This window comes from Salmo salar, chromosome ssa03 (assembly GCF_905237065.1).
Source record: "Salmo salar chromosome ssa03, Ssal_v3.1, whole genome shotgun sequence".
NCBI classification, from domain to species: domain Eukaryota; kingdom Metazoa; phylum Chordata; class Actinopteri; order Salmoniformes; family Salmonidae; genus Salmo; species Salmo salar.
Window position 1 is genome coordinate 9,811,779 of NC_059444.1, and position 22,699 is coordinate 9,834,477.

Genomic DNA, 22,699 nt, shown 5'->3' on the forward strand with positions numbered 1-22,699 from the left:
CTGTACGCCTATGTAGATATTCCATTACAAATCTGCCATTTCCAGATACAATAGTCACTTACAACATTAACAACAGTCATTAACAATGTCTACACTGTATTTCTGATCAATTTGATGTTATATTAATGGACCAAACATTAAGCTTTTCTTTCAAAAACAAGGTCATTTCTAAGTGACCCCAAACGTTTTTATAGTACCAGTCAAAAGTTTGGACACACCAACTCATTCAAGGGTTTTTCTTTATTTTTACTATTTTCTACATTGTAGAATAATAGTCATGACACCAAAACGATGAAATAACACATATGGAATCATGTAGTAACCAAAAAAGTGTAAACAAATCAAAATATATTTTATATTTGAGATTCTTCAAAGTAGCCACACTTTGCCTTGATGACAGCTTTGCACACTCTTGGCATTCTCTCAACCAGCTTCCTGAGGTAGTCACCCGGAATGCCTTTCAATTAACAGATGTGCCAAAAAACATAACAATTATTTTAAGAATTATAGATACAGAACTCCTTTGTGCAATCGAGGTGTCCGATTTTAAAATAGCTTTTCGGTGAAAGCACATTTTGCAATATTCTGAGTAGATAGCCCAGCCATCACGGCTAGCTATTTAGACACCCACCAAGTTTAGCCCTGACCAAACTCCGATTTACTATTACAAAAGTTTGATTACCTTTGGTGTTCTTCGTCAGAATGCACTCCCAGGACTGCTACTTCAATAACAAATGTTGGTTTGGTTCAAAATAATCCATTGTTATATCCAAATAGCGGCGTTTTGTTCGTGCGTTCAAGACACTATCCGAAGTGTAAATAAGGGTCACGAGCATGGCGCATTTCGTGACAAAAGATTTCTAAATATTCCATTACCATACTTCGAAGCATGTCAACCGCTGTTTAAAATCAATTTTTATGCCATTTTTCTCGTAAAAAAGCGATAACATTCCGACCAGGAATCTGCGTTTAGGTAAACAGACGAAAGAAAATAAAGCATGGGGTCGACTCGGGCACGAGCCTGAGTCTCACAGTACTGTGACCAGCCACTACCCAAACGCGCTACTTTTTTTCAGCCAGAGCCTGCAAAGCCACGATTCAGCTTTTTTCCGCCTTCTGAGAGCCCATGGGAGCCGTAGGAAGTGTCACGTAACAGCAGAGATCCCCTGTAATGGATAGAGATGATCAAGAAGGGCAAGAAATTGTCAGACAGGGCACTTCCTGCATGGAATCTTCTCAGGTTTTGGCCTGCCAAATGAGTTCTGTTATACTCACAAACACCATTCAAACAGTTTTAGAAACTTTGGAGTGTTTTCTATCCAAACGCTAATAATTATATGCATATTCTAGTTTCTGGGCAGGAGTAATAATCAGATTAAATCGGGTACGTTTTTTATCCGGCCGTGAAAATACTGCCCCCTAGCCATAACAGGTTAATGCGTTTGAGACAATCAATTGTGTTGTGACATGGTAGGGGTGGTATACAGAAGATAACCCTATTTGGTAAAAGACCAAGTCCATATCATGGCAAGAACTGCTCAAATAAGCAAAAAGAAACGACAGTTCATCATTACTTTAAAGCAAGCGTCCCACCTAGCCCCTAGAGGTTAAGACATGAAGGTCATTCAATGCAGAACATTTCAAGAACTTTGAAAGTTTCTTCAAGTGCAGTCGCAAAAACCATCAAGCGTTATGATGAAACTGGCTCTCATGAGGACTGCCACAGCAAAGGAAGACCCAGAGTTACCTCTGCAGCAGAGGATAAGTTCATTAGAGTTACCAGCCTCAGAAATTGCAGCCCAAATAAATTCTACACAGAGTTCAAGTAACAGACACATCTCAACATCAACTGTTCAGAGGAGACTGTGTGAATCAGGCCTTCATGGTAGAATTGCTGCAAAGAAACCACTACTAAAGGACACCAATAAGAAGAAGAGACTTGCTTGGGCCAAGAAATGCAGACATTAGACAGTTGAAATCTGTCCTTTGGTCTGATGACTCCAAACTTGAGATTTTTGGTTCCAACCTCCGTGTCTTTGTGAGACGCAGAGTAGGTGAACGATGATCTCCGCATGTGTCGTTCCCACCGTGAAGCATGGAGGAGGTGTGATGGTGCGGGGGTGCTTTGCTGGTGACACTGTCTGTGATTTATTTAGAATTCAAGACACACTTAACCAGCATGTCTACCACAGCATTCTGCAGCGATACACCATCAACAGGACAATGACCCAACACACCTCCAGGTCTATTTGACCAATAAGGAGAGTGGTGGAGTGCTGCATCAGATGACCTGGCCTCCACAATCACCCGACCTCAACTCAATTGAGATGGTTTGGGATGACTTGGACCGCAGAGTGAAGGAAAAGCAGCCAACAAGTGCTCAGCATATGTGGGAACTCTTTCAAGACTGTTGGAAAAGCATTCCAGGTGAAGCTGGTTGAGAGAATGCCAAGCGTGTGCAAAGCTGTCATCAAGGCAAATATTTTGATTTGAACACTTTTTTGGTTACTACATGATTCCATATGTGTTATTTCATAGTTTGATGTCTTCACTCTTATTCTACAATGTAGAAAATAGTAAAAATATTCAGAAAAACCCTGGAATGAGTAGGTGTGTCCAAACTTTTTGACTGGTACTGAATGTGTGTGTGTGTGTGTGTGTGTGTGTGTGTGTGTGTGTGTGTGTGTGTGTGTGTGTGTGTGTGTGTCTAAGCCTGTGTATGTTTGTCTCTCCTGACCTGAGAGATGTGGTTGATGGAGGACTCCATTCGGCGCAGCTGTGAGGCCTGGATGTCCAGCAGCTGCAGCACGTTGTTGGCTAAGGCATTGATCTGGTATGCCACGCTGGCCAGGGACTGGGTGGTGTAGGCTTTGGTCTCCTCTAGAGCTTTCCTCTTGTCCTGGGCCTAGAAGATGATGAAAAAGAAGATGAAGATTACTTTGTCGTCCAATTGTACACAAGATGTAATGGATATGTTACTTCCCCTCTGAAAGGCACATTAGAGCAAGGAGAAAGACCACCGTGTACATTACACAGTGTATACATTCAATTCAATAAAGCTTTATCGACAGGCAACACTTTATATACACTGAGTATACCATACACTGGAACACCTTCCTAATATTGAGTTGCACCCCCCCATGTGCAGAGCAATGCAGGCTGGGTATGAGAGTGGAATTCACAGCCACTTCCGAACAGACAGGTGCACATTGAGATGTTTGCCTCCGGGAATGCTGGGACATTGGTTAGGAAGTGGGTCTCTCCCTGCTGCAACAGCCATTTGTCTGAGGCTACAGTCACACGCACAGCAGACCTGGGTTCAAATACTATTTTAAATTATTTCAAATACTTTATCTCTACTTGATTAAGCTTGCCTGTCTTAATGTACCAATAGAATAGCCCCTAAACTGTATGCCCCACCTCATCTGGCACTCCAGGCAGACTAGAGCAAACACGAAAAGGTATCTGACCGATTGGGGATTGATACAACAAACTAGAGGTCGACCGATTATGATTATTCAACGCCGATACCGATACCGGTTATTGGAGGGCCCAAAAAAAAGCCGGTGCCGATTAATCGGCCATTTTTTTATTTTTTTTTGTAATAATGACGATTACAACAATACTGAATGAACACTTATTTTAACTTAATATAATACATCAATAAAATCAATTTAGCCTCAAATAAATAATGAAACATGTTCAATTTGGTTTAAATAATGCAAAAACAAAGTGTCGGAGAAGAAAGTAAAAGTGCATTATGTGCCATGTAAGAAAGCTAATGTTCAAGTTCCTTGCTCAGAACATGAGAACATATGAAAGCTGGTGGTTCCTTTTAACATGAGTCTTCAATATTCCCAGGTAAGAAGTTTTAGGTTGTAGTTATTATAGGAATTATAGGACTATTTCTCTCTATACGATTTGTATTTCATATACCTTTGACTATTGGATGTTCTTATAGGCACTTTAGTATTGCCAGTGTAACAGTATAGCTTCCGTCCCTCTCCTCGCTCCTACCTGGGCTCGAACCAGGAACACATCGACAACAGCCACCCTCGAAGCAGCATTACCCATGTAGAGCAAGGGAAACAGCGCAATGCATTGCGAAGGGCTTCTGGCAAAACGGACGAAAGTGCTATTTTGAATGAATGCTTACGAGCCTGCTGCTGCCTACCACCGCTCAGTCAGACTGCTCTATCAAATTATAGACTTAATTATAACATAATAACACACAGAAACACGACCCTTAGGTCATTAATATGGTCGAATCCGGAAACTATCACGTTTATTCTTTCAGTGAAATACGGATCCGTTCCGTAGTTTATCTAACGGGTGGCATCCATAAGTCTAAATGTTCCTGTTACATTGCACAACCTTCAATGTTATGTCATAATTACGTAAAATTCTGGCAAATTAGTTCACAACGAGCCAGGCGGCCCAAACTGTTGCATATACCCTGACTCTGCGTGCAATGAACACAAGAGAAGTGACACAATTTCACCTGGTTAATATTGCCTGCTAATCTGGATTTCTTTTAGCTAAATATGCAGGTTTAAAAATATGTACTTCTGTGTATTGATTTTAAGAAAGGCATTGATGTTTATGGTTAGGTACAGTCGTGCAACGATTGTGCTTTTTTCGCAAATGCGCTTTTGTTAAATCATCCCCCGTTTGGCGAAGTCGGCTGTCTTTGTTAGGAAGAAATAGTCTTCACACAGTTCGCAACGAGCCAGGCGGCCCAAACTGCTGCATATACCCTGACTCTGTTGCAGAGGTGACACATTTTCCCTAGTTAAAATAAATTCATGTTAGCAGGCAATATTAACTAAAGATGCAGGTTTAAAAATATATACTTGTATATTGATTTTAAGAAAGACATTGATGTTTATGGTTAGGTACAAGTTGGAGCAACGACAGACCTTTTTCGCGAATGCGCACCGCATCGATTATATGCAACGCAGGACAGGCTAGATAAACTAGTAATATCATCAACCATGTGTAGTTAACTAGTGATTATGATTGATTGATTGTTTTTATAAGATAAGTTTAATGCTAGCTAGCAACTTACCTTGGCTTCTTACTGCATTCGCGTAACAGGCAGGCTCCTCGTGGAGTGCAATGTAAAGCAGGTGGTTAGAGCGTTGGACTAGTTAACCGTAAGGTTGCATCCCCAAGCTGACAAGGTAAAAATCTGTCATTCTGCCCCTGAACAAGGCAGTTAACCCACCGTTCCTAGGCCGTCATTGAAAATAAGAATGTGTTCTTAACTGACTTGCCTAGTTAAAAAATATTTATATAAAACAAAACAACCAAAAAATCGGCAAATCGGTGGCCAAAAATACCGATTACCGATTGTTATGAAAACTTGAAATCGGCCCTAATTAATCGGCCATTCTGATTAAACGGTCGACCTCTACAACAAACCGTGCTACTGGTTACTGTGATGCTGTGTCAATAGAACATGTCCTGTATGTGCACAACGTATCAAAGCAAGTCCATACAGAAAAGCACATAGTGCAGACAAAAAGATTCTGCCAACAACACATACCCGCACAAACACAGATGTTTCAAAAGCCTCGTTCTTATGATGTGATGACATCACAAACTTGGCAAAGAATTGTACATAAACAATGGAAACACACACACACACACACACACTCTAGCCTTCCATGACACTTTTCCAGAGGAAGGGAGATCTCCACACCCTCCTCTGTTGACCTGGTATCAGTGATTCACTCCTTCTAGACAGGACCTGGTATCAGTGATCCACTCCTTCTAGACAGGACCTGGTATCAGTGATTCACTCCATCTAGACAGGACCTGGTATCAGTGATTCACTCCTTCTAGACAGGACCTGGTATCAGTGATTCACTCTGTCTAGACAGGACCTGGTATCAGTGATTCACTCCGTCTAGACAGGACCTGGTATCAGTGTTCTACTCTGTCTAGACAGGACCTGGTATCAGTGATTCACTCCTTCTAGACAGGACCTGGTATCAGTGATTCACTCCGTCTAGACAGGACCTGGTATCAGTGATTCACTCCTTCTAGACAGGACCTGGTATCAGTGATTCACTCCTTCTAGACAGGACCTGGTATCAGTGATTCACTCTGTCTAGACAGGACCTGGTATCAGTGATTCACTCCGTCTAGACAGGACCTGGTATCAGTGTTTTACTCTGTCTAGACAGGACCTGGTAACAGTGATTCACTCCTTCTAGACAGGACCTGGTATCAGTGTTTCACTCTTTCTAGACAGGACCTGGTATGAGTGATTCACTCCGTCTAGACAGGACCTGGTATCAGTGATTCACTCCGTCTAGACAGGACCTGGTATCAGTGTTTTACTCTGTCTAGACAGGACCTGATATCAGTGTTTTACTCCGTCTAGACAGGACCTGGTATCAGTGATTCACTCCTTCTAGACAGGACCTGGTATCAGTGATTCACTCCGTCTAGACAGGACCTGGTATCAGTGATTCACTCCGTCTAGACAAGACCTGGTGTCAGTGATTCACATCTCCATATACATTGAGTATACCTTTGGCTGTGGCGGTCACAAAATTCTGTCAGCCGATGATTGTCAAGCAAATAACTCTCACTGTAATTGACTGTTAATTAACATAAACAAATGTAGCATCTCCTGGCTTCCACACATAGCCTACAAGCCACTGATGCAGACCTTTGGAACTGTACATTCATATAGCCTATACTTTCACAATAAATGCATTATTTATTTTAGACAGGTCTAAAGAAGCATGGTATTAAGAAAATTATATTTCAGAAGAACAGAATAGCATACTCTGAGTTGTCCTTATGTGAATCTACTATCGCCCACAGTACAAAAGTTGACCTATTCTATTCTGTGCGAGAAATAAATATTCCAAACATAGTCTGGGACAGTTGTGGGATACGATAGATCCCCAATTACTACTAGCATCGAGAAACCTATTTTACGCAATGTGGCTGACGCAACAGATCAGAACGTTTAGCTTAAAATGTTGATAAAGTATTAGGCTATTTCTTCACATTATAAGCACAGCAATGCGCACATGGTAGTAGGCTATAAGCGTGAATGTTCCATTAGCAGAAAACCCCATTATCAAAAGTGACCGCAAATGTGATTATTCATGTAATGCTTTTATTATAAAGGTACATTTTTATGGTGAAAATGATCTTCCCCAAACTTGAAACTCACGCGCTGCTTATATATGTAGTTAGGCTCTACACCCGTTGTAAAGCAGATTAATGTGCTTCATTTTAAGAAGTTATTTGTCCACTTAGGTTGTGATACAAACCTTATTAAAACATATAGGCCTATGGGCTAGGCTACATGAGGTGTGCAACTATGATTTGAAAAAGTCACAAAAAAAGACATTTTTGATTGAATCTTGCCTTTACATATACTACATCAGTGGTTCACAAACTTTTTATAGTCCCCTACCCCTTCAAACATTCAACCTCCAGCTGTGTACCTTCTCTAACACCAGGGTCAGGGCACTCTCAAATGTTGTTTTTTGCCATCACTGTAAGCCTGCCACACACACACTATACGATACATTTATTAAACATAAAAATGAGTGTGAGTTTTGTCAGAACCCGGCTCGTGGGAAGTGACAAAGAGCTCTTATAGGACCAGGGCACAAATAATAATATAATAATAATCAATAATTTTGCTCTTTATTTAACCATCTTACATATAAAACCTTATTTGTTCATCGAAAATTGTGAATAACTCACCACAGGTTAATTAGAAGGGTGTGCTTGAAAGGGTGCACATAACTCGGCAATGTTGGGTTGTATTGGAGAGAGTCTGTCTTAAATCATTTTCCACACACAGTCTGTGCCTGTATTTTGTTTTCATGCTAGTGAGGGCCGAGAATCCACTCTCACATAGGTACGTGGTTGCAAAGTGCATCAGTGTCTTAACAGCACGATTTGCCAAGGCAGAATACTCTGAGCGAAGCCCAATCCAGAAATCTGGTAGTGGTTTTTGATGAAATAACATTTTCATTGAACCGCTTGTTGCAATGTCAATGAGGCCCTCTTGTTCAGATATCGGTAAGTGGACTGGAGGCAGGGCATGAAAGGGATAACGAATCCAGTTGTTCGTGTCATCCATTTCGGGAAAGTACCTGAGTAATTACGCACCCAACTCACTCAGGTGCTTCGCTATATCACATTTGACACTGTCCGTAAGCTTGAGTTCATTTGCACACAAAAGATCATACAATGATGGAAAGACCTGTGCGTTGTCCTTGTTAATGCAGACAGAGAAAAGCTCCAACTTCTTAATCATAGCCTCAATTTTGTCTCGCACATTGAATATAATGCGGAGTGTCCCTGTAATCCTAGATTCAGATCATTCAGGTGAGAAAAAACATCACCCAGATAGGCCAGTTGTGTGAGACACTCATCATCATGCAAGCGGTCAGACAAGTGAAAATTATGGTCAGTAAAGAACTTTAAGCTCGTCTCTCAATTTAAAAAAACGTGTCAATACTTTGCCCCTTGATAACCAGCGCACTTCTGTATGTTGTAAAAGTGTTACATGGTTGCTGCCCATATGATTGCATAGTGCAGAAAATACACGAGAGTTCAGGGGCCTTGCTTTAACAAAGTTAACCATTTTCACTGTAGTGTCCAAAACATCTTTCAAGCTGTCAGGCATTCCCTTGGCGCAAGAGCCTCTCGGTGAATGCTGCAGTGAACCCAAGTGGCGTCGGGAGCAACTGCTTGCACGCGTGTTACCACTCCACTATGTCTTTTGCGGCATCAGTACAGATACCAACACAAGCAGCAGCTACGTTTGGCTACATACGGACCGTTAGTGGAATTCCCCTGAGAGAGTAACGGTTAATGTGATTGGATGTTAATTATTTGACTAGGCTACCTGTATTTGACATTGTGTTGTTATTTCGCTGAACACTAGATGGTTGAATTTATTTTTGGCAGTGAAACGAGGCTACTCAGGCAAGAGAAAAAAACTCGCCCAATGTATAGCCCAGTTGGAAAATATAAATGAACTGTTTGAAAATGTGAAGAAAAAACCCATTTAAAAAAAAATGAATCACATTTTTATTTGGCATACCCCGATAGCATTGCGCGTATCCCGTACACTAGTTTGGGAATACCTATAGTAAATAATATATGTGTGAAATTTGTTTTACTTTAGAATGGCCCATTATTATGCACCTGAATAGAAAGAGAGGCAGCGGGAAAAAATACATGGCATCTATGCACTTAAATAGCGAACGAAGGACGCTTTTCCCTGGGGTTTATTTTCATGCCAGCCAGGTAGGCTATACTTCTGTTGTAAATATAAGCAATGTGTTTAATATTAGGAAAGTTGACAAATAAATAAAGTAGGCCTAGCCTATAGAAAGCTGATCCTCCTCTTTTTAGTAGAGGCCATCACTCTATTTTCTCGCACAATTGCATAGCTTATTGAAATGTTGCGCAACATGAGCTCATGGGCTCTCATGAAGTGATTGATTAGATTTTCGAATACATTTTCATTGATGTCAAGAGTGATTAAAGGGACAATAGAGTGCTGAGTACCAGGCAGATTGCAAGTTTGGTAGACTGCTAATGACCATAATCAGCTTCAGAGCTTGGAGAAGCCTAATTACTGTGACGGTCACTTGGAATTTGGCTACCTTCATGCATCGTGACCGCAAGTGTGACGGTAATACGGTCACCACAACAGCTCTAAGTATACCAAACATGAAGAACAAATTCCTAATATTGAATATTCACCTGGTCAGTCTATATCATATAAAGAGAAGGTGTTCTTAATGTTTCGTGCACTAAGTGTATATCCCCAATGCTTTCATTCATCTGAATAATAGTACAGTATGAATGAGTGACTTTAAATACCCATAATTACATTTTGCATTCGTTAGAAATCAAACCATGGCTAAAGCCTTATCATTGAAAGCACCTAAGTCAACACAATGAATGGGCTGAGTGAATGAATTTGGGAGAATGTCTGTCTCCTCTGCAGTGGTGGCTTTATTTAACTATAAGGCAAGGGGGCACACATACAATTCAGGATCCTTGAGGACAAGCGGTACATCTCAGTGTTAGACAGAGAAGGATTAGGCTATTGACCATCAATCAAATTTTAATCAAATGTATTTTATAAAGCCCTTTTTACAGCTGTCACAAAGTGCTTAAACAGAAACCCAGCCTAAAACCCCAAAGAGCAAGCAATGCAGATATAGAAGCACGGTGGCTAGGAAAAACACCCTAGAAAGGCAGGAATCTAGGAAGAAACCTAGAGAGGAACCAGGCTGAGGGGCAGCCAGTCTATAAGGCCAGAACGTTCTCCTTTTAAACATTGAACCAAGAGCCACACACTCCAAAAAGCGTTTTGCCACGGCTCCCGAGTGGTGCAGCGGTCTAAGGCACTGCATCGAGGCGTCACTAAAGACCCAGGTTCGATCCCAGGCTGTGTCACAACCGGCCCTGACCGGGAGTTGCATAGGGTGGTGCACAATTGGCTGAGAGTCGTCCGGAATAGGGGAGGGTTTGGCCGGAGGGGCTTTACAAATCAAATCGTCACATACACATATTTAGCAGATGTTATTGCGGGTGTAGCGAAATGCTTGTGTTTGTAGCTCCAACAGCGCAGGTGTACCTAACTGTGCAGTAGTATCTAAAACCAATTCACACAAATCTAAAAGTAAAAGAATGGAATTAAGAAATATATAAATATTAGATTGAGCAATGTCGGAGTGGCATTGACTAAAACACAGTAGAATAGAATACAGTGTATATATATATATATAGGCCACTTTAATAATGGAACACTAGTCACTTTAATAATGTTTACATACTGCTTTACTCATATATATATATATATATATATATATATGAGATGAGTAAAGCAGTATGTAAACATTATTAAAGTGACTAGTGTTCCATTATTAAAGTGGCCAATGATTCCAAGTCTATGTATATAGGGCAGCAGCCTCTAAGGTGCAGGGTTGCGTAACTGGGTGGAAGCAGGCTAGTGATGGCTATTTAACAGTCTGATGGCTGTTTTCAGTCTCTCGGTCCCAGCTTTGATGCACCTGTACTGATCTAGCATTCTGGATGATAGCGGGGTGAACAGGCAGTGGCTTGGATGGTTGATGTCCTTAATTATCTTTTTGGCCTTCCTGTGAGAGGCAGGCACAGTGCTGTAGGTGTCCTGGAAGGCAGGTAGTTTGACCCCGGTGATGCATTGGGCAGACTGCACCACCCTCTGTAGAGCCCTGCAGTTGAGGGTGGTGCAATTGCTGTACCAGGCGGTGATACAGCCCGACAGGATGCTCTCAATTGAACATCTGTAAAGGTTTGTGAGGGTTTTAGGGGCCAAGCCAAATTTCTTCAGTGTCACGCTCTGACCTAAGAGAGCTGTTTTTTCTCTGTTTAGTTAGGTCAGGGTGTGATATGGGTGGGCATTCTATGTTTTTTGTTTCTATGTTTTAGTTCTTGTTTTTCTAGTTTTATGTTGGAGTTTTGGGATGATCTCCAATTAGAGGCAGCTGGTTCACGTCGTCTCTAATTGGAGATCATATTTAAGTTGGGGGGTTTTTCTATTGTGTTTGTGGGTAGTTGTTTTCCGTTTTGTTGTCCGCTGCCTGACGGAACTGTTTGCTGTCATTTTGTTTCTTTGTAAAAGTGTTTCGTTTTCATTAAAGAATAATCATGAGCACTCAACACGCCTCGCCTTGGTCACCTCTATACGACGCACGTTACAGAACTACCCACCACGATTGGATCAAGCGGCATGCCCGGGCAGAGATGGATACCTGGTCTAGGGCCAGGGGTGACACCTGAGCCAACTCCCCGTGCTTATTGTGGTGAGCATGTGCCTGCCTCTTGCACTCTCCCTCCAGTGCGCCTCCATAGCCCAGTACATCCTGTGCCTGCTCCTCGCACTCTCCCTCCAGTGCGCCTCCATAGCCCAGTACGTCCTGTGCCTGCTCCTCACACTCTCCCTCCAGTGCGCCTCCATAGCCCAGTACGTCCTGTGCCTGCTCCTCGCACTCTCTGTCCAGTGCGCCTCCATAGCCCAGTACGTCCGGTGCCTGCTCCTCGCACTCTCCCTCCAGTGCGCCTCCATAGCCCAGTACGTCCGGTGCCTGCTCTGCGCACTCGGTCCTCAGTGCGTCTCTCCAGTCCGGTGAGACCTGTTCCAGCTCCTCGAGAAAAGCCTCCAGTGATAATCTATGGTCCGAAGCCTGTAGAGATGATCCATGACACGAAGCCTGTAGTGATGATCCATGGCCCGGAACCTGTAGGGATGTTCCATGGCACGAAGCCTCCAGAGGTAATCCATGGCCCGGAGCCTGTGGAGATAATCCATGGCAAGAAACCTGTAGGGATTATCCATGGTCTGGAGCCTGTAGGGATAATCCATGGCAAGAAGCCTGTAGGAATGATCCATGGCCCGGAGCCTGTAGAGATAATCCATGGTACGAAGCCTCTAGTGATGATACAAGGCGCAGAACCTGTAGAGATGATCCATGGCATAGAGTCTGCAGCAACGGTCCCTAGTCCGGAACCTATAATGACGCTTCCCAGTCCGGAGCCTCCAGCGACACTCTCCAGTCCGGAGCCTACAGCGACGCTCCCCAGTCCGGATCCTCCAGCAACGCTTCTCAGCCCAGAGCCTCCAGTAACGCTCCCCAGGCTGGAGCCTCCAGCGACGGTCTGCAGCCTGGAGTCTTCAGCGGCGGTCTGCAGCCCGGAGCCTTCAGCGGCGGCCTTTAGCCTAGAGTCTTCAGCGGCGGTTGGCGGTCCAAAGCCTCCGGCGATGATCCACGGTCTGGTTCCTCTGGACACACAGAAGTGGGGGGATCAGCGGGCGGTGGGTGTGCTATGCCCCGAACCAGAGCCGCCGCCAAGTACAGATGCCCACCCGGACCCTCCCCTATAGGTTCAGGTTTGCGGCCGAGAGTCAGCACCTTTGGGGGGGGGGTACTGTCACGCTCTGACCTAAGAGAGCTGTTTTTTCTCTGTTTAGTTAGGTCAGGGTGTGATATGGGTGGGCATTCTATGTTTTTTTGTTTCTATATTTAGTTCTTGTTTTTCTAATTCTATGTTGGAGTTTTGGGATGATCTCTAATTAGATGCAGCTGGTTCACGTTGTCTCTAATTGGAGATCATATTTAAGTTGGGCGTTTTTTCTATTGTGTTTGTGGGTAGTTGTATTCTGTTTAGTCTCTGTACCTGACAGAACTGTAAGTTGATCGTTTCCGTTTGTTATTTTGTCTTTAGTGTTCTTTTTGAGTTAATAAATATCATAATGAGCACTCAACACTCTGCGCTTTGGTCCCCTCTATACGACGCCCGTTACATTCAGCCTCCTGAGATTGAAGAGGTGCTGTTGCGCCTTCTTCACCACACTGTCTGTGTGGACCATTTCAGATCGTCAGTTTTTAATTTTTATTTATTTCACCTTTATTTAACTTTTTATGGATAGGGGGCAGTATTTTCACGGCCGGATAAAAAACGTACCCGATTTAATCTGATTATTACTCCTGCCCAGAAACTAGAATATGCATATAATTATTAGCTTTGGATAGAAAACACTCCAAAGTTTCTAAAACTGTTTCAATGGTGTCTGTGAGTATAACAGAACTCATTTGGCAGGCCAAAACTTGAGAAGATTCCAAACAGGAAGCGCCCTCTCTGACCATTTCTTGGCCTTCTTGATCATCTCTATCCAAAACAGGGGATCTCTGCTGTAACGTGACATTTTATAACGCTCCCATAGGCTCTCAGAAGGCGCCAGAACGTTGAATGATGACTTTGCAGGCCATGGCTGAAAAACAGTAGCGCATTTGGTAAGTGGTCGATCTGAGAACAATGAGACTGGCGCGCGCGTGCACGAGACGACTCCATGTTTACATTTTCAGTCTTTGAACGAAAACAACGACTCCCGGTCGGAATATTATCGCTTTTAAACGAGAAAAATCGCATAAAAATTGATTTTAAACAGCGTTTGACATGCTTCGAAGTACGGTAATGGAATATTTTGAAATTCTTTGTCAGGAGACGCGCCGGGCGCGTCACCCTTCTTTACCCTTCGGATAGTGTCTTGAACGCACAACAAAACGCCGCTATTTGGATATAACTATGGATTATTTGGAACCAATCCAACATTTGTTATTGAAGTAGAAGTCCTGGGAGTGCATTCTGACGAAGAACAGCAAAGGTAATCCAATTTTTCTTATAGTAAATCTGAGTTTGGTGAGTACCAAACTTGGTGGGTGTCAAAATAGCTAGCCATGATGGCCGGGCTATCTACTCAGAATATTGCAAAATGTGCTTTCACCGAAAAGCTATTTTAAAATCGGACACCGCGATTGCATAAAGGAGTTCTGTATCTATAATTCTTAAAATAATTGTTATGTTTTTTGTGAACGTTTATCGTGAGTAATTTAGTAAATTCACCGGAAGTGTTCGGTGGGAATGCTAGTTCTGAACGTCACATGCTAATGTAAAAAGCTGGTTTTTGATATAAATATGAACTTGATTGAACATAACATGCATGTATTGTATAACATAATGTCCTAGGAGTGTCATCTGATGAAGATCATCAAAGGTTAGTGCTGCATTTAGCTGTGGTTTTGTTTTTTGTGACATTATATGCTAGCTTGAAAAATGGGTGTCTGATTATTTCTGGCTAGGTACTCTGCTGACATAATCTAATGTTTTGCTTTCGCTGTAAAGCCTTTTTGAAATCGGACAGTGTGGTTAGATAAAGGAGAGTCTTGTCTTTAAAATGGTGTAAAATAGTCATATGTTTGAAAAATTGAAGTTTTCGGATTTTCGAGTAGTTTGTATTTCCCGCCACGCCTATCATTGGATATTTGAGCAGGTGTTCCGCTAGCGGAACGTCTAGATGTAAGAGGTTAATTAACCAGGTAGGCCAGTTGAGAACAAGTTCTCATTTACAACTGTGACCTGGCCAAGATAAAGCAAAGCAGTGCGACAAAAACAACAACACAGCTACACATGGGATAAACAAACGTACAGTAAATAACACAATAGAAAAAGTCAGTGATGTGTACGCCAAGTAACTTGAAGCTTTCCACCTTCTCCACTACAGTCCCGTCAATGTGGATGGGGCGTGCTCCTTCTGCTGTTTCCTGAAGTCCACGATCAGCTCCTTTGTTTTGTTGACGTTGAGCGAGAGGTTATTTTCCTGGCACCACTCTCCCAGGGCCCTCACCTCCTCCCTGTAGGTTGTCTTATCATTGTTGGCAATCAGGCCTACTACTGTTGTGTCGTCTGCAATCTTGATGATTGAGTTGGAGGCGTGTGGGGCCACGCAGTCATGGGTGAACAGGGAGTACAGGAGGGGGCTGAGCACTCATCCTTGTGGGGCCCCTGTGTTGAGGATCAGCGAAGTGGAGGTGTTGTTTCCTACCTTCACCACCTGGGGGCGGCCGTCAGGAAGTCCAGGACCCAGTTGCACAGGGCGGGGTTCAGACCCAGGGCCCCGAGCTTAATGATGAGCTTGGAGGGTACTATGGTGTTGAATGCTGAGCTATACTCAATGAACAGCATTCTTACATAGGTATTCCTCTTGTCCAGATGGGATAGGGCAGTGTACAGAGCGATGGTAATTGCATCGTCTGTGGAACTATTGGGGTGGTAAGCAAATTGAAGTGGGTCTAGGGTGTCAGGTGAGGTAGAAGTGAAATGATCCTTAACTAGCTTCTCAACGCAAGTCATTTAGTTCAGTTACCTTTGCTTTCTTGGGTACAGGAACAATGGTGGACATCTTTAAGCAAGTGGGGACAGCAGATTGGAATAGGAAGAGATTGAATATGTCCGTAAACACTCCAGCCAGCTGGTCTGCGCACAGATGGACTCCAATCAAGTTGTAGAAACATCTCAAGGATGATCAATGGAAACAGGATGCACCTGAGCTCAATTTGTAGTCCAATAGCAAAGGGTATGAATAGTTATGTAAATAAGGTATTTCTATTTTTAATACATTTGCACAAAAAACAAATAAACACTGTTTTCGCTTTGTCATTATGTGGTATTTTGTGTAGATTGATGAGGAAAAACATGAATTTAACCCGTTTTAGAATAAGGCTGTAACGTAACAAAATGTGGAAAAAGTCAAGGGGTCTGAATACTTTCCGAATGCACTGTATCTGTAAGTCGAGCAGTAAATTTCGAACATAGATTCAACCACAAAGATCAGGGAGGTTTTCCAAGGCACCTATTGGTAGATGGGTAAAAAAGAAAAAAGCAGACACAGAATATCCCTTTGAGCATGGTAAAGTTATTAATTACACTTTGGATGGTGTATCAATACACCCAGTCACTACAAAGATACAGGTGTCCTTCCTAACTCAGTTGCCAGAGAGGAAGGAAATCACTCATGGATTTCACCATGAAGCCAATAGGAGAAAACTGAGGAGGAATCAACAACATTGTAGTTACAACACAATACTACCCTAATTGACAGAGTGAAAAGAAGGAAGCCGACAGAAAACAAATATTCCAAAACATGCATCCTGTTTGCAACAAGGCACAAAAGTAATACTGCAAAAAATGTGACAAAAATTCACTTTTAGTCCAGAATACAAAAGTGTCATGTTTGGGGCAAATCCAATACAACACATTACTGAGTACCACAATCCATATTTTCAAGCATGGTGGTGGCTGCATCATGTTATGGGTATGCTTGTAATCGTTAAGGATTGGCGAGTTTTTTTCAGAATAAAAAAGAAACGGAATGGAGCTAAGCACAGGCAAAAAAAAGACGTATTCCATTTTGAATTCAGGCTGTAATACAACCAAATGTGTCATAAGTCAAGGGGTATGAATATTTTCTGAAGGCCTTGTACATCAACACTTGATCACCGGAGGAAAGCAAGTAAAACCACAGCAAAACACTCCCTACTGTAGTTAATATTGTAATTCTAAGATAAAAAATATTCTCCAGGGGACACGATTGTTTGAAGTTGTTTGTCAACTGAAGTAATTTCATGATAGTGATCACTGCAGATATTAGGATTATTTTTTTTTAAATTTGAGCCAGTTTGCTATAGCAGGAAAATAATCCAGCAGCAACAAGAAATTAGAAATATTATGTGGAATAAAATGGACATTTTTTGTAGGGGTTGATACGTTTTTTTGTTAGGGCAAATTGGAAATTACAAAAAAAGTGGAAATTACAAACTTTAGAAGGCTTTTTATACCTTGAATACATTACAACTTTGCATTTCCTGTTGTGTAGGAAAAGTCTCAGCAACAAAATAGTGATCAAATTAAGATCCTACATCTGTAAGTGATAGTACATTACAACACAAGACTGCTCATCTGAATCCATAGCACAGGGGAAACTGACAGGGAAAACCATCCCACTCAACACATTTGACCCCCTTTACCCCATCTACTTCAAATCCTGTGTAATAGTTGTATTAGGGATCCTCTGCATAGCTGATGACAGTTTAATCACCCAATGGTGTGTACAATACTCACTGACCTGTGGTGTTCATTTCTCATCTAATTTTCCACTAATTACATGTGTTAGCATCCGAAACAGGTCGCCTGAACATGATGAGATGATGATGTCTATTAATGGGTCAATCAAACACAATTAAGAGCGTAGGCTTGAATTATGACAACCTAGAACCTGAGGACATGCTCAAACATAAGTAGGCGATTGTTGAGGACTGCCATTGAGAGAACTGATCCTGAAGCATACACTGAGTTGCACCCCCCCCCCGCCGCCAGAACAGCCTAATTTCTTTGTGCCATGGACTGGGATGCTGGCCCATGTTGACTCCAATGCCTCTCACAGTTATGCCAAGTTGGCTGGATGTCCATTTTCCAGAGGAAGGCAGATCTCCATACTCTCCTCCGTTGGCTTGTGACCTGGATTCACTCGGTCTAGACAGGACCTGGTATCACTGATTCATTCCGTCTAGACAGGACCTGGTATCAGTGATTCACTCCTTCTAGAAAGGACCTGGTATCAGTGATTCACTCCTTCTAGACAGGACCTGGTATCAGTTTTCACTCCTTCTAGACAGGACCTGGTATCAGTGATTCACTCCTTCTAGAAAGGACCTGGTATCAGTGATTCACTCCTTCTAGACAGGACCTGGTATCAGTTTTCACTCCTTCTAGACAGGACCTGGTATCAGCGATTCACTCCTTCTAGAAAGGACCTGGTATCAGTGATTCACTCCTTCTAGACAGGACCTGGTATCAGTGATTCACTCCTTCTAGACAGGACCCGGTATCAGTTTTCACTCCTTCTAGACAGGACCTGGTATCAGTTTTCACTCCTTCTAGACAGGACCTGGTATCAGCGAATCACCCCGTCTAGACAGGACCTGGTATCAGTGATTCACCCCGTCTAGACAGGACCTGGTATCAGTGATTCACCCCGTCTAGACAGGACCTGGTATCAGTGATTCACTCCATCTAGACAGGAACTGGTATCCGTGGTTCACATCTCCATATACACTGAGTATATCAAACATTAAGAACACTTTCCTGATATTGAGTTGCACCTCCCTCCCCTTTTTTACCCTCAGAACAGCCACAATTCTTTGTGGCATGGACTCTACAAGGTGACGAAAGCATTCCACAGGGATGCTGGCCCATGTTGACTCAATGCTTCCCACAGTTGTGCCAAGTTGGCTGGATGTCCTTTGGGTGGTGGACCATTCTTGATACACATGGAAAAATTTGAACGTGAAAAACCCAGCAGCATTGCAGTTATTGACACAAACCGGTGCGCCTGGCACCTACCACCATACCCCGTTCAAAGGCGTTTAAATATTTTTTCTTGCCCATTCACCCTCTGAATGGCACACACACAATCCATGCCTCAAGTGTCTCAAGACTTAAAAATCCTTCTTCAACCTGTCTCCTCCCCTTCATCTACACTGATTGAAGTGGATTTAACAAGTGACATTAATAAAGGATCATAGCTTTCACCTGGATTCACCTGGTCAGCCTATGTCAGGGAAAGAGCGGGTGTTCTTAATGTTATGTCCACTCAGTATAGCTCCAACCAGATAGCCTATTAAAGCTATGAGTCACACTCATTCCCCAGAAGAGAGAGAACAGGAATAAAGGAGGAGGATGTCATGGGGAGAATCTCAATTGCATACTCCTCACATCCTCTCTCCTCTCGCCTCATTCTCAAAACCCACTGGATGAGAAAGCCTGAGGTCCTTCCCCTCTGACCTCCTGCTCTAACCGTATGAATATTATCCAAATGCATCAGAATCTCTCATGGCTTCACGTTAAAAACTAATTACTGTCCAGTCTTCTGATTTTCTTTAGGAATGTTATATTTTTCAAAAAACCACAGTATTTTTCAGGCCAGTTAGTACATGCTGGCAACACGCATAACCACCAAACCAGACAGGCAAATTCAGGGCAGCTAAGACAACCCAAGCCAAGGACAAATCAACTTAAATCTACAGTTTTTTATAGAGCCATAGCTGAATGGAACTCTTTACCAATCCATACTTCTCAGGGAAAAAGTAAATCCACCTTCAAGAAATAAATAAAAGAACATCTATTGTGATAGACCATATGACTGGACAGGAAATAGAAAGAACATCTAATGTGATAAACCATATGACTGGACAGGAAATAGAAAGAACATCTAATGTGATAGACCATATAACTGGACAGGAAATAGAAAAAACATCTAATGCGATAGACCATATGACTGGACACGAAATGGAAAGAACATCTAATGTGATAGACCATATGACTGGACAGGAAATAGAAAGAACATCTAATGTGATAGACCATATGACTGGACAGGAAATAGAAAGCATCAACTGAATGTTAAATGTGTTTCCTGTCAGGTATTTTAATTATCTGTATTGTCTACTTGTTGAATGTTTGTGAAGTCTTGATTGTGGTTGTTTGTAATGTTTTGTTAATTGGTGTTGGACCCCAGGAAGATTAGCTAGCGTTATGGCGTTAGCTAATGGGGATCCTAATAAAAATTACAAAATTACAAATTTCCTCCAATGGGATTTGAGATTCTCCTAGGGTAGACAACAGAGTGGGACAATTCCCACAGAATCAAGCTAATTGCAGAGGTCTAGAAATGTCACCTGGAAGGAAACCACGGTAATAATGCTCTCCATTCAGAGTCATACACTTGATTAATGCTCAGAAGCTGAACCACCTTCTCTCTCTCTTTCAGTCTGCAACTGCATATGTTGTTGCTCTCCCCTGCCCCATGCAGTCAAAATCACCCCTTTACCAAACCTAACCCTCTTTCATCTTGGTAGGTGGTACCTTATGGTGGAAAATATACATGATACTAACCTGCTACAACTCCCCTAATCTCCAAACCCTATATCTTTACCAAACCTAACCCTCTTTCATCAGGGTAGGTGGTGCCTTACGGTGGAAAACACACATGATAGTAACTGACCCTAATCTCCAAACCCCTATATCTTTACCAAACCTAACCCTCTTTCATCAGGGTAGGTGGTGCCTTACGGTGGAAAACACACAATGATACTAACCTGCTACAACTCCCCTAATCTCCAAACCCCTATATCTTTACCAATACTAATCAGTCTTTTATCTTGTGATGGGAGACCCACATTATACTAACCTGGTACTTTAGAACTAGGGGCCCTTCAGGTTATACTAGTTAGATAGGCCTGCTGCTACTTAATAAAAAAGAAATACTCGTGGAGGGCACGGCCTTAACACATTCATGATTCATCGATGAGTCAGTAGGATATCATGTGAAGGGGGATTTAGGGTGGGGCCTCAGCTGTGACAAATACGGTTGCTTATGGGTTTCCTTCCTTTATAGATAAGAAAACAGAGATTATTAGTTTGAGGCCTACAAGCTTGACTTGAAGCTGGATGACGTAAAACTAGATGTTTAAATTAAGTAGTTTGCCTGTCATTACGGATTAGGCTTTTGATGGGTACTGTGTCCTTCTATTATTTGGTTATAAAGGTGCTATAGCAAGCCTCATGACCTGTAGTGTTCCCCAATGGCATCACTGATGAGCTATCCAACTGCACCGCTGGGTTCATCTGGATGCTACAATATGACGTAACCGGTGGCCCCATTGGTTGCTCCTTACATCTCCAGCTGTTCTGTGAGAGTCATCGTCAGAGCCTCAACAAAACGGCATTTCTGATCCTGCCGCCATTTTGTATTTTTATATTTCACATTTTTGGACCAGTTGACAGTAAAAGCTTAGGCCAGGTGTGTGTAAACAATGGCAGCATGTTCTTAATCCAATACACAGACAATAATCCAGATTATTAAAATGTAATCCATTTGTCTGGGAGAGAGGAACAAAAAAAATCGATGGAGTAAAGTAATATTACATTCTCAGGCACACTCGTGGAGCACAAATCAAATGTGCAAGTCACATTTGAGTCTGAAATGTGCTTTATGGCATTTGCAATCCATTGCCACAATGTCAATCTGATAGACAGTGATAACGCGAATGTCTAGCAACGCGAATGTCTAGCAACCCGAAGGTTGCGTGTTCGAATCTCATTACAGAAAACTTTAGCATTTTCGCTAATTAGCAACTTTGTAAAAACGTACCGCTTCTTAGCTACTTTGCAACTACTTAGCATGTTAGCTAACCCTTCCCCTAATGCTTTAACCTAACTTTAACCAAACTTCTAAACCTAACCTTAGGGGGAAAACCTTAGGGGGAAAACCTTAGGGGGAAAAAAGCCTGCTCAAACGGCAGAGTTGATATCCGCGCTTATAAACCCAGGGTCGTTACAATATCATACGTTTTTGCAAATTCATAACCTATTCTCTAATTGCAATTCATAACCTATTGTACGAATTGTAATTCGTAGCATATCATACGAATTGTAAATCGTAGCATATCTTACGAAATGGATGATGTACATCCACAAATTAATACGTACCATACGTAACGTAAACTACTAATCGATGGGCTCCCCGATTTACGTTTACTATGTTACGTCTACACCTGAGTCCTGGTTGTATAATGATGAAACGAATAAAACCATTTGGCCTATTCGATAGCCTACCTATCAACGAGAATGCAGTCAGTGACAAGCCTTGGTCATAACAACGACACACCCTCTGAATAGTCCCCAACAGCTTTGTAAATTGATATCAAATGGCTGGTGAAGAATGGTCGCAAGAGTGGTCAACCACCCGAACAGTGCTCTTATATGAAAATAGAGCTCGGGATGGTAACCACAGTTTTAAGCATATAATGATTAGGTCGCCTTTTTATTTATTTTTTTACATTGCCAAAAGCCTATTTCGTGATTTAGATATCTGTCTAGAGGTCTGGAAGAAACATTTCCTGTCCCCGGTTTCACTCAGTTCTTGAACATTAGGCTACAAATCCGACGAATTCCGCATATAATTCAACATTTTATCAGCGATTTAATTATCCTTACCTGTACATAATTGTTTTCACAGTATTCTGCAACCCTCGATAGATTTTGGTAGCTTTCCACAAGCGCTCGTTTACCGGCCGGAATTTCTTCCTCTAGCAACATTTGTAGCTCTGCCATCTTACATCTCTCTGCATTTCTCTCCTCCCTTTCCTTTCAATGAGGCAAAGCGATGATGCTTTTTGGTGTGGTGAGAAAGGGGCTCCCCCGCCTGGTATTGTGGGATTTCTGGCCTCGATTTGATCACTGTTACATTTTACCGCGC

The 22,699-nt window shown here is 42.3% G+C and overlaps 1 protein-coding gene across 6 annotated transcripts in view; it reads right to left on the minus strand.

The window, feature by feature from the left end:
- LOC106598065 (abl interactor 1) overlaps positions 1 to 22,635 on the minus strand; it is a 55,082-nt gene extending 32,447 nt beyond the window's left edge. For 2 of the 6 annotated variants that reach the window (XM_045714470.1, XM_045714468.1), the window contains exons 1-2: positions 22,438 to 22,635; positions 2,738 to 2,905 (exon numbers count right to left, since the gene is read on the minus strand). In XM_045714470.1, the coding sequence (XP_045570426.1) occupies positions 2,738 to 2,905; positions 22,438 to 22,554 (285 nt within the window). In that variant the 5' untranslated portion in view covers positions 22,555 to 22,635. The remainder of the gene's footprint in view (positions 1 to 2,737; positions 2,906 to 22,437) is intronic. The other 4 variants (XM_045714471.1, XM_045714467.1, XM_045714472.1 and 1 more) reach the window with 2 other exon arrangements.
- Between the last annotated feature and the right edge of the window lie 64 nt (positions 22,636 to 22,699).